The following is a 16,042-nucleotide window of genomic DNA, read 5'->3' on the forward strand; positions in this document are numbered from 1 at the left end:
TCGGGTTACTCAGGTCATCGCTCCTATGGCCGACAGGGTCCTGCCCCACAGCTGTGTCCTGCCCCGTTCCCCACCTTCCTTGTGCTGCTCTGGGATGCGGCTGCCCCAGAGCTGGTCCCCTCAAGCCCCAGGGCCGCTGTGAGCGGCACTGCCGGACTCCGCACGGCGCAGCGCCGGAGCAAAGGAGCCTGGCGGGTGGCACTAGGGGGAGATAAAGGCCGGGACATGCCGGGCCCTGCGCCCTTGCCAGCCCCTCCTGTCCCCTTGTCCCCAAGGCCACCCTGGCCCCGGCTGCTGGCGGGGACAAAGAGTAGGAACTGCAGGTTTCCGCCTATCACAGTCCCGTTGCTCTGTGGAGTCTTGCCTGGCATCTTCAGTCTTTGGGAAGCATCTTTGGCAGCAAGGGGCCTTACAGCATTTACACCTTTATGCAGCAGGTATAAAAACAAGAACCTACCTTCTCCCCCGTGCAGGTAGCACAGGGACACCCCAAAACCCATCCCGAAAGGAGCAGAACAGATAAAACACCCAGAACGGGGGTCAGCAAGGAAGGATGGGTCGGGGACATGGCCTAGAAGCAGAGTGACACATACTGCAAGACCTCAGCTGGAGGCTCAGCCTGTCATATCTGACCACCCTTTCCTAATGCCCCTAGGTGCACTTGGCGTCAGCACAGCTGTGACAACCTTTACAGCACCCCACCACCAGCAAACTGGGCACCTTCAGGGCTAAAAACCATTTCAGGGAACCTCAGGGTCAAGGTGCCATCCTGGTATCACACCAGCTCCTCTGTTCCCATGGATGTTCCCTTCTCCACAGACTCCCTGTGACCCTTCTCAATGGAGATGAGTTCACTAGGCAGAGTTTGGTGGAGCTCCTGGGAGACAAGGAGCTGATCCAGCAGGACCTGTCCCCAAGAGAGCTGTTCATGCCCAGCTGGATCACAGTGGCACCCACGGGTGCAGCTGTGGCCCCTGTGATGCGAACCAGTGCTGGATGCTGGGACAGGCACTGTGCAGTGGCAGCTCTGCGGGCAGGAGCCACATGAGGGGGGCATTTCTCCCTTACTTTTTCTATGGATGAGAAAGAAAAGTTAAATGATTTCATTTTTCCAGGAGGAGAGATTCAGAGTGTGGCTTGCACAGAGTTATCAAAAAATGCTTCTAATACAGGTTTGTACATCACTTGCAATGTTATCAAACCACAGTGCCCTGGGGGCCTGGGCTCACTGGGAACATGCCTGAACTCCCCCCCAAAAACCCACACAAACTCCACACAAAAAACACCCCAAACCACCAACCCACGGCAAAGTTGTGTTTTCTCTTTCACTGCCCGGTTTGGTCACAACCACAGCACACAGAGGCAACACTTGCCCTGCAGCCACATCTCTGGTTTGCTCATATCTACAATTATTTAGAGCTCCTGCTCTATGGTTTCCAAAATTCTCTCTCCTAAATTTCATGACTGCTGTCTCTGGAGTGGAATGGGGCTGGTAACATGATAGGGATGTTGGCCTCAGACCAGGAGGCTGGATGCAGGGGGTGGAAGGCAGAGGGGTGCCCAGGCTGGGGTGTGATCCAAGCCCCTGCAGGAACAAGGTGTCTTTGGCTTGATGTAAGCTGGCAAGAGCAGGAGGAGGGAAGGAGATCCTTCGTCAGCACTTTGCTATGCACTGTGCTCCTTGCTCTCCACTCCCAAACACACAGACTCACCACGGCTGTGGTGGCAGGGCAGCTGTACCCAGGGCTGCTCATCCCAGGTCCTTTCTCCCTCTCAGGCCTGCAAAATTCCATGTTCTGCTTCAGCTTGATTCCAAACACGTGCCCAAAAAGCAGAAAGCAACACAACATCACTGCTTTTCCCATGCCGCGAGGTGAGCAGGGCGCACGCAGCAGCACCCGAGGGGTCACCCCATGTGCCGAGTGCCCACTGACAGAGGTGGCTCCCACACGATGCTGTTGTGTCAAAGAGCTGACAGTCTGTGCCCAGACCCTGTCACAGCCCCTAAACCCTCAGGGAGCTCTGGCACAAGGCTGGGGTTTGCACTGTCCCTTACCCAGGCAGATCTATGGGTTTGCAAATCAAGCTGGAAGTAAAGGCTCATTTTTTTTCTGCTATTTTTCAATAACATTAAATAAGGACAGAAGCATTCCCTGAGATTGCCCAAGGCAATCTGTGAGTGCAGCACAGCTTCCCCCCTGTGAAATGTATCTTGTGCCACCACGGAATGCCAGTCCAGGATCTTGGGCTGCAAAGGGACAGGGACTGGGGTTTGTTTCAATTGTTTCCATGCTGGTTCTTTGCTTTGAACAGATAATTCCTAAGATCGTGCCGTTCAGCCACATGTTCTACACACCATTTCCCATCTCCCAGCTTAGACACAGCCTTTGAAAAAGGACATTTCACCTCCAGCGTGGCCCTGGCACAAACGCAGCCCCTCTGCAGGCAGAGCTGGGCTCTTCCCAAAGGTTCCTGTTCTCAGGAACCTCATGCCAAGCCCAACATGGTCACTTTGTCATCAAGTGTCAAGTACAAAGCATATGTAGGACAGATGGGTATGAGGTTCATAAGATGATTAAGCATGTTAATGAAGTTCATTTGCATGTAGCTCTTAAATTCCCATAAACTCTGTGAGGCTGGAAAATGCAATTGCTGCCTGACGTTGCAAAGGAACAGAAGTTTAGTTACCAAAGCAAAACAGTGATTAACGAGTGAGACCCAAAGCTGCTGTGGCCAGGCTGAGCACAGCCCTGCAGGTCTCCCTGGCAGAGCCACGACACAAGATGTCCCCCATGCCACTGCAGTGGCCACAGCCATTAATACAAGCTCCTGTGGGCTTTTCTGGACTGAAATGTCATGGAACCAGAGAGAGTGGGGCGAAATCATTGCTCCAAAGGAAGATTAGACCCAGAGAAGAAGGAAAAGCTCTTTGGTGTGGAAAGGAAAGTTGGTGGCTGGTGCAGGGAGCCAGGTGAGAGCACTCTCTCTGTGAGCTGCCCCTGAAGCAGGACCAGCAGAGTCCTTTGATGAAGTTGTGGTGATGGCACAGCAGAGAGAGGCAGATGGGCATTCCCTGGGCAGAGATGGAGTCCAGGGCTGTGACCCAGACAGAGCTGGAGCAGCCCCAGGAAAACAGGGGAAGAGCTTGGATTGGAGATCCCAGGAAACCCCCAAGAATACCCCAGGGAAACCGGGGCAGGAGCTGGCAGATGTGCTCCACACCCACCCCCCACAGTGCTGGAGCTGGGAGGGCACTGGGGCCCTAACATGTGGCCAAGCCTGGGTCAGAGGTCACCTCCAAGTTCTCGCCTCCACAGGAAAGCGGAAATATCACCTCTGGTTAAGCAAGGAGGGCAAAGGCCGGGCAGTTTCCAGCCACCCACTGGTCACAGATTGGGAGATTGCCCCACCTGCTGCAGCACCTCTCCATTACCCCCGAGGTGATGGTGGTTCCTCAGAAGCAGAAACCCCGAGAGTGGCACAGCCAGGCAGTGCAGAACCTGGGACCACCCCCACAGCAATAACCTGTGCGCTTGGGTACCACTCACCTTCCCTGCACCCAGGGCAATCCTGGAGCCTCCTTCTTCCAGAGGAGGAAGAAGCCGGTGGATCCCACAGAGATCCCACTTTGCAGCATGCCTGAGAAGCCAGATCCCTGGCAGCACCTGTAGATGGGACACGGAACAGCCTCCGGGTTGGCCCTGCTGTGCTCCAGTGTCCTGTTGTGCTGAGCACACCATGGCAGCAGGCTGAGCACTCAAGGCTCACTACGGACAAACACAGCTCAGAGTTTCAGGAACTTCTGTGAAACATCTCCCTGAGATCTTTGGGCTTTTCTTGTTAAACAGTCCCCACATAAACTAACCATGCAGAGGGTGGATCTTTCAATACACCCAGCATCGGTGAATGACATGTCCTGACCACAAACCAAGGCACAGAGAGAAAAGAAACTTTAATGTGGGCTTACCCAGGACAAGACAAACTGAAAACAGCAAGACTGGATTAATTTGAAATACCTTGACCACATTTATTAAAAAAATATCCCTTGGCAGTTGACAATCACCACGATCCACAATCAGAACCTGACTGGACAACATTGGAACACTTTTCACCTGCAGCAGAAGGCGAATACCTGGGGACACCCCAGCAGGGCCTTACACACCCCTGTTGGCATTGAACACTGGGCTGGCACTGAGGAGCCCAGGGCAAATGCTGCCTGTGGTGCCAATTGCACCACAGCTGTTACTGTGTGCTCTCACACTTACCTGGTCTGTGGGAAAAAAGCAAATGTTCAAAATACGGGGAAAAGAATCAGTCAGGACCCAGAGAAGCTGGACACCACTTCTCTTTGATTCCAGCAGCTCTTGCTCTGCTGCAGCTGAGAGAGAGTAGGGAAAGGGAAGCTGGCCAGTGTGGCTGGATCCGTGCAGATGCTGTGGCTGCCTGGTGAGAAGGGTTTGGTGCTGCAGGAGGTGGTGGGTCACTGGTCATTGACAGGCAGCAGGATCCAGAGGAAACCTTAACATCTGCCAGATCAAACCCTGACTGGGAATGGCTCAGGGCTTCATTAGGGGTTTCACTCCCCAGTGAAACCTGATGAACACACAGCGGGATGCTGACTAGAAACCCCAGGAGAGGTGGGGAGTGTGGGACAGACAGACGGACACGGGGTTTGCTCTTTGAGTGAGATTCTGGTTTTGGAAGTGTCAAGGCTCCTCTTCTTGCCCAGCCACTGCCACTCAGCCAGTCCTTGTTCTGTGGACACTCACTCCAGAAAAACTGCCTCACTCCCCTTTCCAAGAAAATTAAGGGGATCTGAATAAGGCACTGGGATTCCAGAGTAAACCATCAATGCTCTCTGCCAAAGAGAAAAACAACTATTTAAAGTTCATCCCCAGCTTTGGTCAACACAAACTCCCCGTGGGGAAAAGCTCTGCCCAGCAGTGACCTAAGGTGGCTGCAGAGGTGCTGCCAGTGGCAGCTGCATGGCCCCTTCCCAACGCTTCAGAGCTGGATTAAAATGAGGAAAAATTAGGAAGGAGTTATCTTCTCACCCTGGGCACTGGGAACAGGAAGGTCATTCGCTGCCAACCAACACATCAAAGTGCAGCGCGTCTATGTGACAAATCCCTTCTGTGTTCAAGATGCCTCCTAAATATGCACCTAATCAAAAATTAACTTGGTGGCTTCACAGTTATCAAAGAAACATTGTTAAAAGCCAGATCCAAAACAAAGGGCTGAAAAACCTATTCCAAACTATTCTTCTTCCAGATCATGTGTCAAGGACTTGCAGCTGAAGCGGGGCCGGAGCAAAAATACGAAAGCAAAAACGATTTGGAGTTGACACAGTGTATTGTGAATTACTTCTCAGCTTTTCTACATCTAGAGAGCATGAAATGATCGGCCGTACAGTGGAACACTTTAATATACAATTGATTACAGAGCCGCAGATAATACGCGTTGGATCTAGATACACACACAGAGCTTAATATTTCACAGATACAACTTTTTGCCATCTCGGTTTGTCCACGAAGCATTGGCGGAGTATTTACAGTGAGGCTGCTGCGAGGAAGCCCCGTCCCCCCGCACAGCCCCGGGCGAGGTTGCCCCAGCAGGGGGTGTAAACAGAGCGATTCTCTCTTTCCACAAGGGAGGGGAAAGGTGGGAACGCAGGCTGCGCTGGGCAGGAGGGAAAGGAACCAGAGATACCAGGAAAAAAATAATGTCCAGATAACCTGGAGACTTCAAAACACTTAAATTTGCCTTTTAAAATATTTTAACTGGAAACTGTCCTGAATTCATTTTCAATTTGTAATTCAATAATGTTTCAATGGCATTTTCAGTTAATGCTTTCTCATCCATCTGTATTTCTATCCATCCTCACGTGTGCTTGTGCAAGGACAGGGACTGCTGAAGCCCTGGGTCAGAGCTGAGGGAGCTTCTCAAGGAAGCAGGGGATGCTCAAGGGCCTGTGCTGGCTCCCAGGCCAACTCCTCACCCCCAGCAAATCAAAGCCAACCCTACTTTCAGCTGATCACTCCAAAAATAATCTCTCTCGGGCTGTTTGTAATCAGGTACCACCATCCTTGACGCCCAGTGATGGCTTTTACAGGGGGATCACTGTGTGGGTGTCATTGTGTGGACAGAGGGTGGGCAGATCCAACCCCAAACCCCAACCCCTATCCCCAGGCCCAGCCAGTTGTGATTGGGCACAGTGCCCTGATTCCCAGTGCAGGCTTCCAGTAACCAGCTGAAATTCGCTCCGTGAGAAAAGCAAACCAACAGACAGGAGGGAAGGTGCATTTCCTAAGGTGTCCGTGGTCTGGCTGCAGAGCAGGCAGCAGGATGCTGCCCAGGAGCAAACCTCCCCAGAGCTTGGGGACAGCTCGGCTGCTGGAGCCGCTGCTGCCCAGGCACCACCACGGGACCTCCATGGCAGCTCCTCCACTGGGGCTGGCTCCAGGGGCACATCCAGCTCCTTCCCAACTGACCCCTCTTTCCCATCACTTACATCCCTGCCTTGTGCCCCTCAGCGCTGAAAGGAGCAAAGGGCGAGAAAGGAGGAATCCAGCCCCTGCCACCAGCAAAGACAACGTTTTGTAAGTTAAGAATACTGTTCCATGGAAAGAAGGAGCTTTCCTGAGCAATTCAACACCTAAAGCCATCCAGCTGGCACTGGGCAGTGAGGTGACTTTCTTGAGAGCACACGGGGGGAGCTTGTTTACCTGTTCCTGGGGAACTGGATGAGGGTGGCCAAGGCCCTTGTCATCTTTGGATACTGCTGCTGCCTCCCTACAAACCAGAGACACCTGTGCCGTTGAGCAGGAAAAATTCCCAAATGTTCAGCACGACCTCAGAACTCTGTTTCTTGTCTCAGCAGATGTTGGAGTTGTTAAGGCTCTTGGCTTTAAAGAGTTTATTACTTTGGAAGTTTAAAGCTGTACTTGCAGTAGGGTGTAACAGGTCTCTGTCTCAGCATATGTATCATGCATCTCTGTTATCTGAGCATGGGCTCTGAAACCAGAAGCAATTAAACTGGGGAGAGGGTCACTGGTAACTGTGGGCTCCTGGTGCCAGTGGGAGCGTGCCAGTACCTGTGCAGTGGCCAGACCTGGCTGAGGCAGTGACACAGCAGAGCTGCCACCCCGTCCTTTGGACACGATGGAGTGGTACAGCCAGTGTTGGAAATAAACCCTGAACACAGCTCTGGGCCCACCTGGAAAAGACAAAGCTTCAGAGTCACTAAAGAGGCTTTTCTCCTTGGGCACACCCATGGATGGACCACACGCTATGTGTCCTTCCCCGCCCTGAGCTGTATCTCTCAGCACAAATGGATACAAACCATCTTCAATTCCAAAGACAGAACTGATGCACTAAGGTACAAACAAGTGAAGATTTGAGTAACTGAGGGAGGAAAAGAAGGAAAAACTTGAGAAAGTCACCTTGACTCATCTGAAGGAGGATTTGAGAAATGATGGCCAAATCAGTGACATGCAAGTGGTGGAACTGGCTTACACCACACATCCAGCAATGAGCTGGATGACAAATTGGTCAGAGCATCACCAGTGAGAGTGGGAACTTGTTTTTGTACCAACTGTTCCCAGCCATGACCTTCTCTGCAGTTCTTCAATTCAGTGAATACTGCAATTTCTGGACTTTAAAATCCATTACAGGCATGGAGCTGCTCCAAGGGCTGGAGCCCCTCTGCTCTGGAGCCAGGCTGGGAGAGCTGGGGGTGCTCACCTGGAGAGGAGAAGGCTCCAGGGAGAGCTGGAGAGGGACTTCAGACAAGGGATGGAGGGACAGGACACAGGGAATGGCTTCCCACTGCCAGAGGGCAGGGATGGATGGGATATTGGGGAGGAATTCTTCCCTGGGAGGGTGGGGAGGCCCTGGCACGGGGTGCCCAGAGAAGCTGTGGCTGCCCCTGGATCCCTGAAGTGTCCAAGGCCAGGTTGGATGGGGCATGGAGCAGCCTGGGCTAGTGGAAAGTGTCCCTGCCCATGGTAGGGGTGGAACTGGATGAGCTTTAAGGTCCTTTCCAACCCAAACTGTTCTGGGATTCTGTGAAATTGTTGCAGTGAGCCAGGAAACAGGGAGAGAATGGAGCAAACAACGCCAAGGCTGAGACAGGAGATGCTGGCAGAGGCCTTGGGGCCATTCCAGAAGTGTAAAACACCAAGGGCTGCTGCCTCAGACACTGATCTCCAGGGTGCAGACTGGCACGTGGGACAGCTCCTGAGGAGGACGTGGAACTCCAGCCCTGGAGCAGGTTTGTGGGAAGATACTGGGCACCTGCCTCCAGCTCCTGGCCAGCCTCGGGCTGAGCAGCTGGGTTAGGGCAGCTAATGTTTAACAGCCCCAATAAGGGACCAGGAAAAAAAAAGCTTTAAAGTATCTCCCACCAATCTGTTTTGTCCAAACGAATACTTTTTCTCCCAAGCCAAAACTGACTCCCAAAGGCAAGCAGCAGTTCTGTACGTGTTGTACAGCCCAGCCCTGATAAAGGGCTGAGACAGAAGTTCAGTTCACATCAGAAAGACCTGAAAGAGATTTTATACAAAATATTTGTATTTTTTTTTCTATCAGAGCTTTACCCAGTGTCTGCAAAGCACCTCAAACCTCCTTCCCATGGCACCCTCAAACTGCACTGCTGTCAAGACAAGACACATTCCATCCCTATTTTATTTTCTCCTTCAACCTCTACAGAGCCTGATGTTTCATTTTAAACAAACTGTTTAAATAAGACAAAGGCAATAAGCTCTTCGTGCCTGATTTTCACCAAGTTCACTGGGCAGAGTTCAGAGGGTGGTGTTAATGCAGATTTTAATAAAATCGGCCCATTTTAAGGCTCTCTGGTCCCCTACCCCCAGGAAACAAGAACAGCTTGGGAAGCTGCGGCTCTGCTTCACACCTGACACAGCTTCCTGTACAGCACTCCTTGAAACCACCCAGCAGCTCATTCCACATTCCCTTCTCCTTGTCTCCCCAATTCCAGACCTGGAAGCACGTTACCATATGGAGCCAAAGCATGACACTGTTCTACCTACAGCTCTGAACTGAGACACCCTCGGACAACGGCAGCACTCAGACAGCTCCAGGGCCTGCAGGAACTGGTGAGTAATGGTTACTAATTCCAACATTTTTATGAGACTTTGCAGAACCCCACTGCCACTGCCTGCACAGTTCAGTCTCAGCAACAGCAAAGAGCAATTCAAGTTTTATCCCAGGAAACAAACCAAGGACTGCTACAGCCTGCAAAGAGAACTCAAAAGGAGAAAAACACTGGAGCTAGTGACTTTCCTGCCCAAACTGATGTTCCACGAGCAGCCAGTCAAGTCTCAGCATTACTCTGAGACTTCAGCTGGTTTTTCACGGCTGCCTGGGCATTGAGATGGCAGTGCCAAGGCACTGGGTCATCCCTGCACCTCCACCTTGACTGTTCCCACAGGCAAATCATTCTCTACTTACAGTCAAACCACCCCTCTGGCATTTCCAGCAACTGGAAAAAAATCACATCAATAAACAACAACTGCATTTTTAAATTTAATTCTTCAATTTAACTGCAGGGACGTGCCTCTTCTGTATCTTCTGTCAGCACCATGAGGAGGAAGCTGCAGGTGTGAGCAGGCAAAATGGACCACATGTCAAAGCAAACAGAGTCTCCCCTTTCCCCGGGACACAGGGAGGCACCAGCAGCGACAGCAGCACCTGGAGCCGTGACCTCAGCTCAGGTGCTGCCATGCAATGAGGAAGACACAGGCTCCCAAAGGTGAGGAGCAGGGAGGCAACGACCACCTCTGTGTCCCATCCAGACGGAGCAAATGAGACCACAGCAGGGAGGAAGGGAGAAAAGAGGGTCTTTAAATTTGGCAAAACCCCCGTGCCAAGCCAAGGTGCAGATTTAAACAGCCAAAGACATTACAGACAACCTCAGGCACCCTCAGCCTCTTGAGATGTTGTGACATGAATTAACTGCTCCCTTGCAACACCTTTTGCTGTATTCAGAATGGAAGTTTTAGAAACAGGTCAGAGTTAGCAAGTTTAAAATGTCAGAAACCCTAAAAACTTGGCCTTTTACTCAGGAATAAACTCCTCTTTAGCTCAAGCTGCTATGGGTACAGGGAGCAGCTCCCTTCAGTTTTGCTCTGGGCACGTCCTTTCTGTGTTTTAGCCCTAAAAGAAGAGTATCCAAATACTTTTGGTTTGTGTAAAGCCCTTGGGGAATCCACCCTTTCCTCCCCTCATTCTGTCCTCCTGGGACACAGCAGAAGCTGCAGCCAGACCGTGGCTCTGTCCCCCTCTGCTCACAGTGCTCACGTTACCTGCAGCAAAGGGGAACGGCCCCAAATCCTGGGAAGTAACAGGCAAATCCATCCTCCAAATCCTAATGCCAGAAGTTAATCACTGGGAATGCCATTTACCTGGTTCTCACTTGAGAAATCTCTCACAGGAGCAGCAGGGAGGAAAAAGCATTTTGGTGTGTTAGCAGCAGATTAAGACCTCACTGCCCACAATATTCTGTGCACTCCTCATCACTCTGCACCCTGGAGCAGGTGCTGCAAGTGGCAGAAGGCAACACGGGGCCCACAAACACTCAGCAATCCCCCCAAACGCCTCTGCTGGACCATTTGAAAATCACTGCCATTAACCCACCCTGAAGATTGGAAGCGCAGCCACGCAGGGATTGTCCGTGTGGAATAAACCCCTGGGGACCTGGCCAGCCCCCCCATGCTCACTGACAGCGCTGCTGGCACCAGCAGCACACACACCACAGGCATTTTAATGAAGTGAACTTTGCCTGTGGCCTCCCAGCAGCACACGTGTCAGGAATTCTGCAGCAGCGCCACACAACACTGCTAAAAACGCCTCCGGAGTCATTTTTGTGTCAGGATAAATCTTCAAAAGCGAAAGGGGAGGTGTGAAGGTTCAGCTCACACTGGTTTACAACACAAACAGGTATCTCCTTGCACCTGGAAAATCTCCAAACCATCCATTGAGAACTGAACTTCTTGATTTGGTTACTACACTGCATTGAAGAGATTTAACCCCTGGCAGCCGCGCAGCCCCAGCTGTGGGATTCTTGCTGCTGTCCTGGCAATGAGCAAACAGGGCACCACTGGGCACCCATCAGGAGTCTCTTCCCAATCCAGAGTTAAGGCAGAGTACCATCACTGGCAGTTTGCAGAGCAGACAACAGCCCTTGATTTCTGAGTCCACCAGTGCTGCTGTCCTCAGTGCCTTTATTTGCTTAGTGCCAACAAAGAGAGGCCCTGGTGGGTTTGGGATTTGGATGTTCCCATAAACCCAACAATACTCCCACAGCCCCACACCACAGCAGCATGGGAGACTTGTGTACTTTATAGGCTGGAGGAGAAGGATATTTCATCCTGAAGTGCTTGAACAATGAAGAGGAAGGTGCTTTGGGTCCGAGGTCCCATTCCAGCACCTTTTCCTTTTGGGTTTAAGCACAGGTTGCCAACCTCTCCCTGGAGCAGGGCTGGGGCTGGTGGAGGTTTGGTTATTGTGCAGCGTCTCAAGGAGCCAGCACACCCTGACTGAGCTCTGCCCTTGCACACAGCTGAGCAGGGAGAGAGCAAGGATGGGCAGGGGCTGTAAAACTGGGAGACAGAAGTGACAGGGAGAAAGGCTGGAACGACTCTGAGACAATAACATAACACTAGAAGGCATGTAAACAATTCTGGATCGTGTTAGCTCCTTGGCTGTAGGAAAAGGAATACTGACACACCTTAAATGAACCAAGAACCCTAACAATGGTTTCAGGAATACATTCTTCAGATGCAAGAGGTATTTGCAGAATCACTACCTGAAAGTTGGAAGTGCAACCCACTATGGGGAGGGGGGAGTTGTTACCTAGGGAGAAGGAAGCTGCTGGAAAACTGTGCCCTCAAAACCACCTTACATTGCTGCTGATGGGGAACAGCCTCCCAACAGGCAACAGCATCTGTGGCACAGAGCTTCGGGGGTGAGGATCCCCTGGTTTGTTGTGTGCTGGCAGATTGAGCGAAGAAGACGAATTGTGAACAGCTTTCCTATCAAATGGGACACTGACATGCACAAACAGCAGCTTTGCAGGACCTGTGCGCAGAGTTGTGTTTAACTGAGATCCGGAAATCCCACCGACTCACATCTGATAAAGGCTTCACGGGCTCCATGCTGACTGTGGAGTGGAGATGGATCTCCACCAGCTGAACAGGAACCCCACAATGGATGTATTTATTACTCATACCCCAAAACCACATGGGGGAAAGAGGAAGAAGCAATACATTCTGACTCGAGTTCAGATGGAAAGAGCCCCCAGTACCACACGGCCAGTGCAGCACTGCTTTTCCTCAGCTCTTCCCCGGCTTGGGGAAGAATTTGTTTTGGGAATAAAAACCCTCTCACTTTATTTGGTGTCAGAGGGATTGGCTGAACTAGAGTAGTTGAATGGTCAGTGTGATCCCCAGCAGGACATCAAAGGCCAGAGAGGGAGGTGGTGGAAGCATGCAGAGGGCAGAGCCCAAGCCTCCAATCCCACAGTTCCCTCTGTGCAAGCAGCTCCTGGGCTCCCGCAGGCCTCTGCTCCCAGGGACCTGCACGGAGCAGTCCGCAGGACTGGGAAATGATTGTGCTTCTCAACTCACTACAAGGACTCTTTTCCCTATTCCTGCTTTCAGCAGCAGGAAGGGAGCATTCTGTTCTCTTCCCTGCTGCAAAAGCACAGTATGTGTGTGTGTGTGTGTGTGCGTGTGTGTGGAAAAATCCTGAAAAATATTGTGCAGCACCATTGGTTCAGTCCAGAGGGAAGCTGGGATACGCAACTGTGTTTGGTGGCTTCCGAAGTGTCACCAGCTTGGAAACAAATATTGCCTAAGGTAACATCCTCACAGTGGTTGGTAGTTCACAGAGGCTCGAACACTGTCTTATTACTCCCATTAAACCCACAAACCATTCATCTCTCCCGGTCCCTTCTGCACGCGAAAATTCCCAAACAAAAAACCCCAAAAACTCAAGCAGGAATAAAATAAATAAATAAATAAATAAAGGTATTCCCAAAACATTTATTTTGCTTCTCTCTTTCTCTCTCTCTCTCTCCAATCAGCTCAGAGACACCGATGTCACCTACCTTGGCTCACTGAGCTGCATACGGAGCCGGGAGCTCTGAACAGCAGCACTCCCGCGGTCTCTCGTCTGCTTCTGGAAACCCGTCCCCAGAGCTGGCACTGCCCCAACCCTCCTTCCATTCCCACGGATCAGTAACTCACTGGCTATACGGAAAAGAAGTGTATCCAAAGCACACGATGGCACATGGAGGCTGCAGAAAGCATCGGGAAAGGAGAACAGAACGACAGCAGCTGTTCCTCCTGCCCTAACTAAAGGCTGAGCCACGGCACAACTCGCCCTCCAGGCCGACCCAAAGTGTGTCACCCCTCGCCCAGACATTCTCGTGGTGCATTACTGGCACTTTATAGCAGTCTCATATGGTAGATACATGCACATGTCTGTGTGTTACATACAAAAGGTCTGATAACAGTAAAACATTGTTCCGAGAGATATAAAAAACCCAAGGAGTTGCATTAGCCAAAAAAAGTGTTTTGTGAGAAACAACAATAAAAATGATATAACCACAGCTTTTCTTTTCTTTAAAATTAGATAAATACCCAAAGCTATGATTTCACTTGGGGCCTCTGTACCTTGACAGGGAGTCCAATGGAGTATATCTGAAGGCACTTAATATCCTCTACTCAGCTGTAAGATGGTTGCACAGGGAGCTGGGGAGCTTGGGACGTGATTTGGGGCATGGAGGAGAGAGATGGATGAAAACAAGCCCTGAAGAGCCATGATCCACACAGCCCCAGGTGCCGAAATGAACACAAACGTACAACCCAGGTGTGGAGAAGGTCTCTCTTGAAAAAGAAAACTGCCAATTGCAAAAGTCTGTGTGTTTCTATGGACAGAGCACTTCATGCAACTCTGACAGTTCATCATACACTCTTAGAGATATTTAGCTTTGTCAGTTCATTGACCTCCTCAGTCCCCGCTTCCTCACAGTCATCCTTCTCCACGGCTTTGCCAAACCTGCACCTCTCCTCTGCCTTCGCCGCGTCCTTCTGGAGCTTCTTGGCTGAAGGAAGGATGTCCTTGGCTTCTGAGTTATCTGTGCCATGGGCTATCTTATCAGAATTCTGTACAGAAGGCACCAGGTTGGCAATCTCATCCGTCGGAGACCGCCCAATGCTGCCATCCACTTGAACCCGAATGTCTGGAGATATGGACAACTGGTGATGCGGCACGATCCCGTTGTCCATGCACTTGGGGTAAAGGTAGGTCTTCATCTGACCCTTGCCCTTCACATTGACCGTCCCCCTGTAGTCAAAGTCATACCCCATCTTGCTGAGGATGCGGTAGCTCTCCTCACTCACCTGGATGCGGCACTCGACGCCGGTGGTGTCCATCCTGCTCGCGATGTTCACAGTGTCCCCCCAGATGTCGTACAGCAGCTTGGTGGTGCCGATGACCCCGGCTGTGAGGGGGCCGTGGTTAAAGCCGATCCGGAGTTTAAAGTTAAACCACAGCATGTTGTTGTTGAAGTCATCCACCACCCGCATCATTTCTTTGGCAAATTCAAAAAGGGTCTGCAGGTGCCCGTGGGGATGGCTGCTGTCCTGGCACTGCGAGGTGTTCAGCCCCGATGCCGCCATGTAGGTGGCCCCAATGGTTTTGATTTTCTCAATGCTGCTGTAGTGGGGTTTGCTCAGCAGCTCGTCGAAGTCCCCGATGAGCTCGTTCAGGACTCGGTAACACTCCTTGCCGCCCTCGTAGTTCTCCTCGTAGAACTCGCTGAAGTTCACGATGCTGGCAAAGATCACCCCGCCGCTGTCGTGGTTTTTGGAATAGCTCTGGGACACCTTCAGCTGCTCGGCCACGTGGTAAGGGATGATGTTCCTCAGCAGCCAGTCAGCCTGATCCCTCATGCTCTGGATCTTGGTGCGGTGCAGGTCGGCCTCCACGTCCCCGTGGTAGTGCAGGCGGTAACTGACCTCGAACTCGCGGTTCAGGAACCAGACCAGCAGCAGCAGCAGGAAGGAGACCAGAACCACCTCCTGGCCGATCAGCTCCGCCGGCCGCTTCGCCTCGCTCGGCGCCGAGCTGTTGCACGGGCTCTTTCTGGAGCTGCACACAGGGGAGAACACACAGGTGCATTTTAAGTTAGGGCATCGCCATCCCTGCTCCACGGTTAGAAATCCCCTGCTGGAAAAGGAAGTGTGGGAAGTACGGTTACACACTGAATTACAAAATATGCGTTGAGAACTTCATCTGCTGTTAAGAAAAAGCCAAAGAATTAATTTAGTTCTTAAACGCGCCGAGTACTTCCTTAAATCCACCAAGTATTTCTTTATCATCATGTTCAGTGGCACTGCCCGATCCTGTTTTAAGGACTTCACCAAGGAAACAGTTATCATTATATCTAAATATATAACTAAAAGCACTGCATGTAAATATGTACCTGTGTGAGTTTAGGTAGCTGAGTGCACTGAATGTCGGCACGTGGGGCTGTCTGTGGGTTCTGTATTTTTTGTTACCTCCAATATTCAGAACCAGCTGCTTTACACTCCCGTGCCTCTCCCTGGTGTCCTCGCCAAGGACCAGGAACCTTTGCCATGTGCCCTTAATGCTACACACGAAGGGTTTGGGAGAAGATAACCCTGTAAAAGACATGTCATGGAGAACCCCCAAGGCAGGGGTTGGAAATGGATGGGCTTTAAGATCCTTCTGACCCAACCCAGTATGTGGTTCTATGAACTGCACGGAAGTGGAGCACATGGCTGTGCTGACATCTTTTCTATGATAAAACCTCTTCAGCTCTTCATGGCGGAGACAGAAAGTTTCTCCAAGTGCCAAGATTACATAAAATAATCAAAAATTCCTGTCTGCCATAGACTGGGAGCAATATTTCAGATCCTTTCGACAGTTCACTGCCTGCCTGTGCAGATTATGAGGCGCTGATGGAGCATCTGCCGGTGCCAAACCACCCTGA

General features: G+C 51.3%; 1 protein-coding gene across 2 annotated transcripts in view; it reads right to left on the reverse strand.

Moving 5' to 3' along the window:
- Positions 1-3,937: 3,937 nt before the first annotated feature.
- The window catches only part of ADCY9 (adenylate cyclase 9), a 91,737-nt gene continuing 79,632 nt past the window's right edge, over positions 3,938-16,042 (reverse strand). For both annotated transcript variants that reach the window (XM_066198466.1, XM_066198465.1), the window contains one exon: positions 3,938-15,177. In XM_066198466.1, coding sequence (XP_066054563.1) covers positions 13,989-15,177 — 1,189 coding nt within the window. In that variant the 3' untranslated portion in view covers positions 3,938-13,988. The remainder of the gene's footprint in view (positions 15,178-16,042) is intronic.

The sequence above is a fragment of the Chamaea fasciata genome, unplaced genomic scaffold (genome assembly GCF_029207755.1).
Source record: "Chamaea fasciata isolate MVZ Bird 193981 ecotype frontalis unplaced genomic scaffold, bChaFas1.0.hap1 SCAF_16, whole genome shotgun sequence".
NCBI lineage: Eukaryota > Metazoa > Chordata > Aves > Passeriformes > Sylviidae > Chamaea > Chamaea fasciata.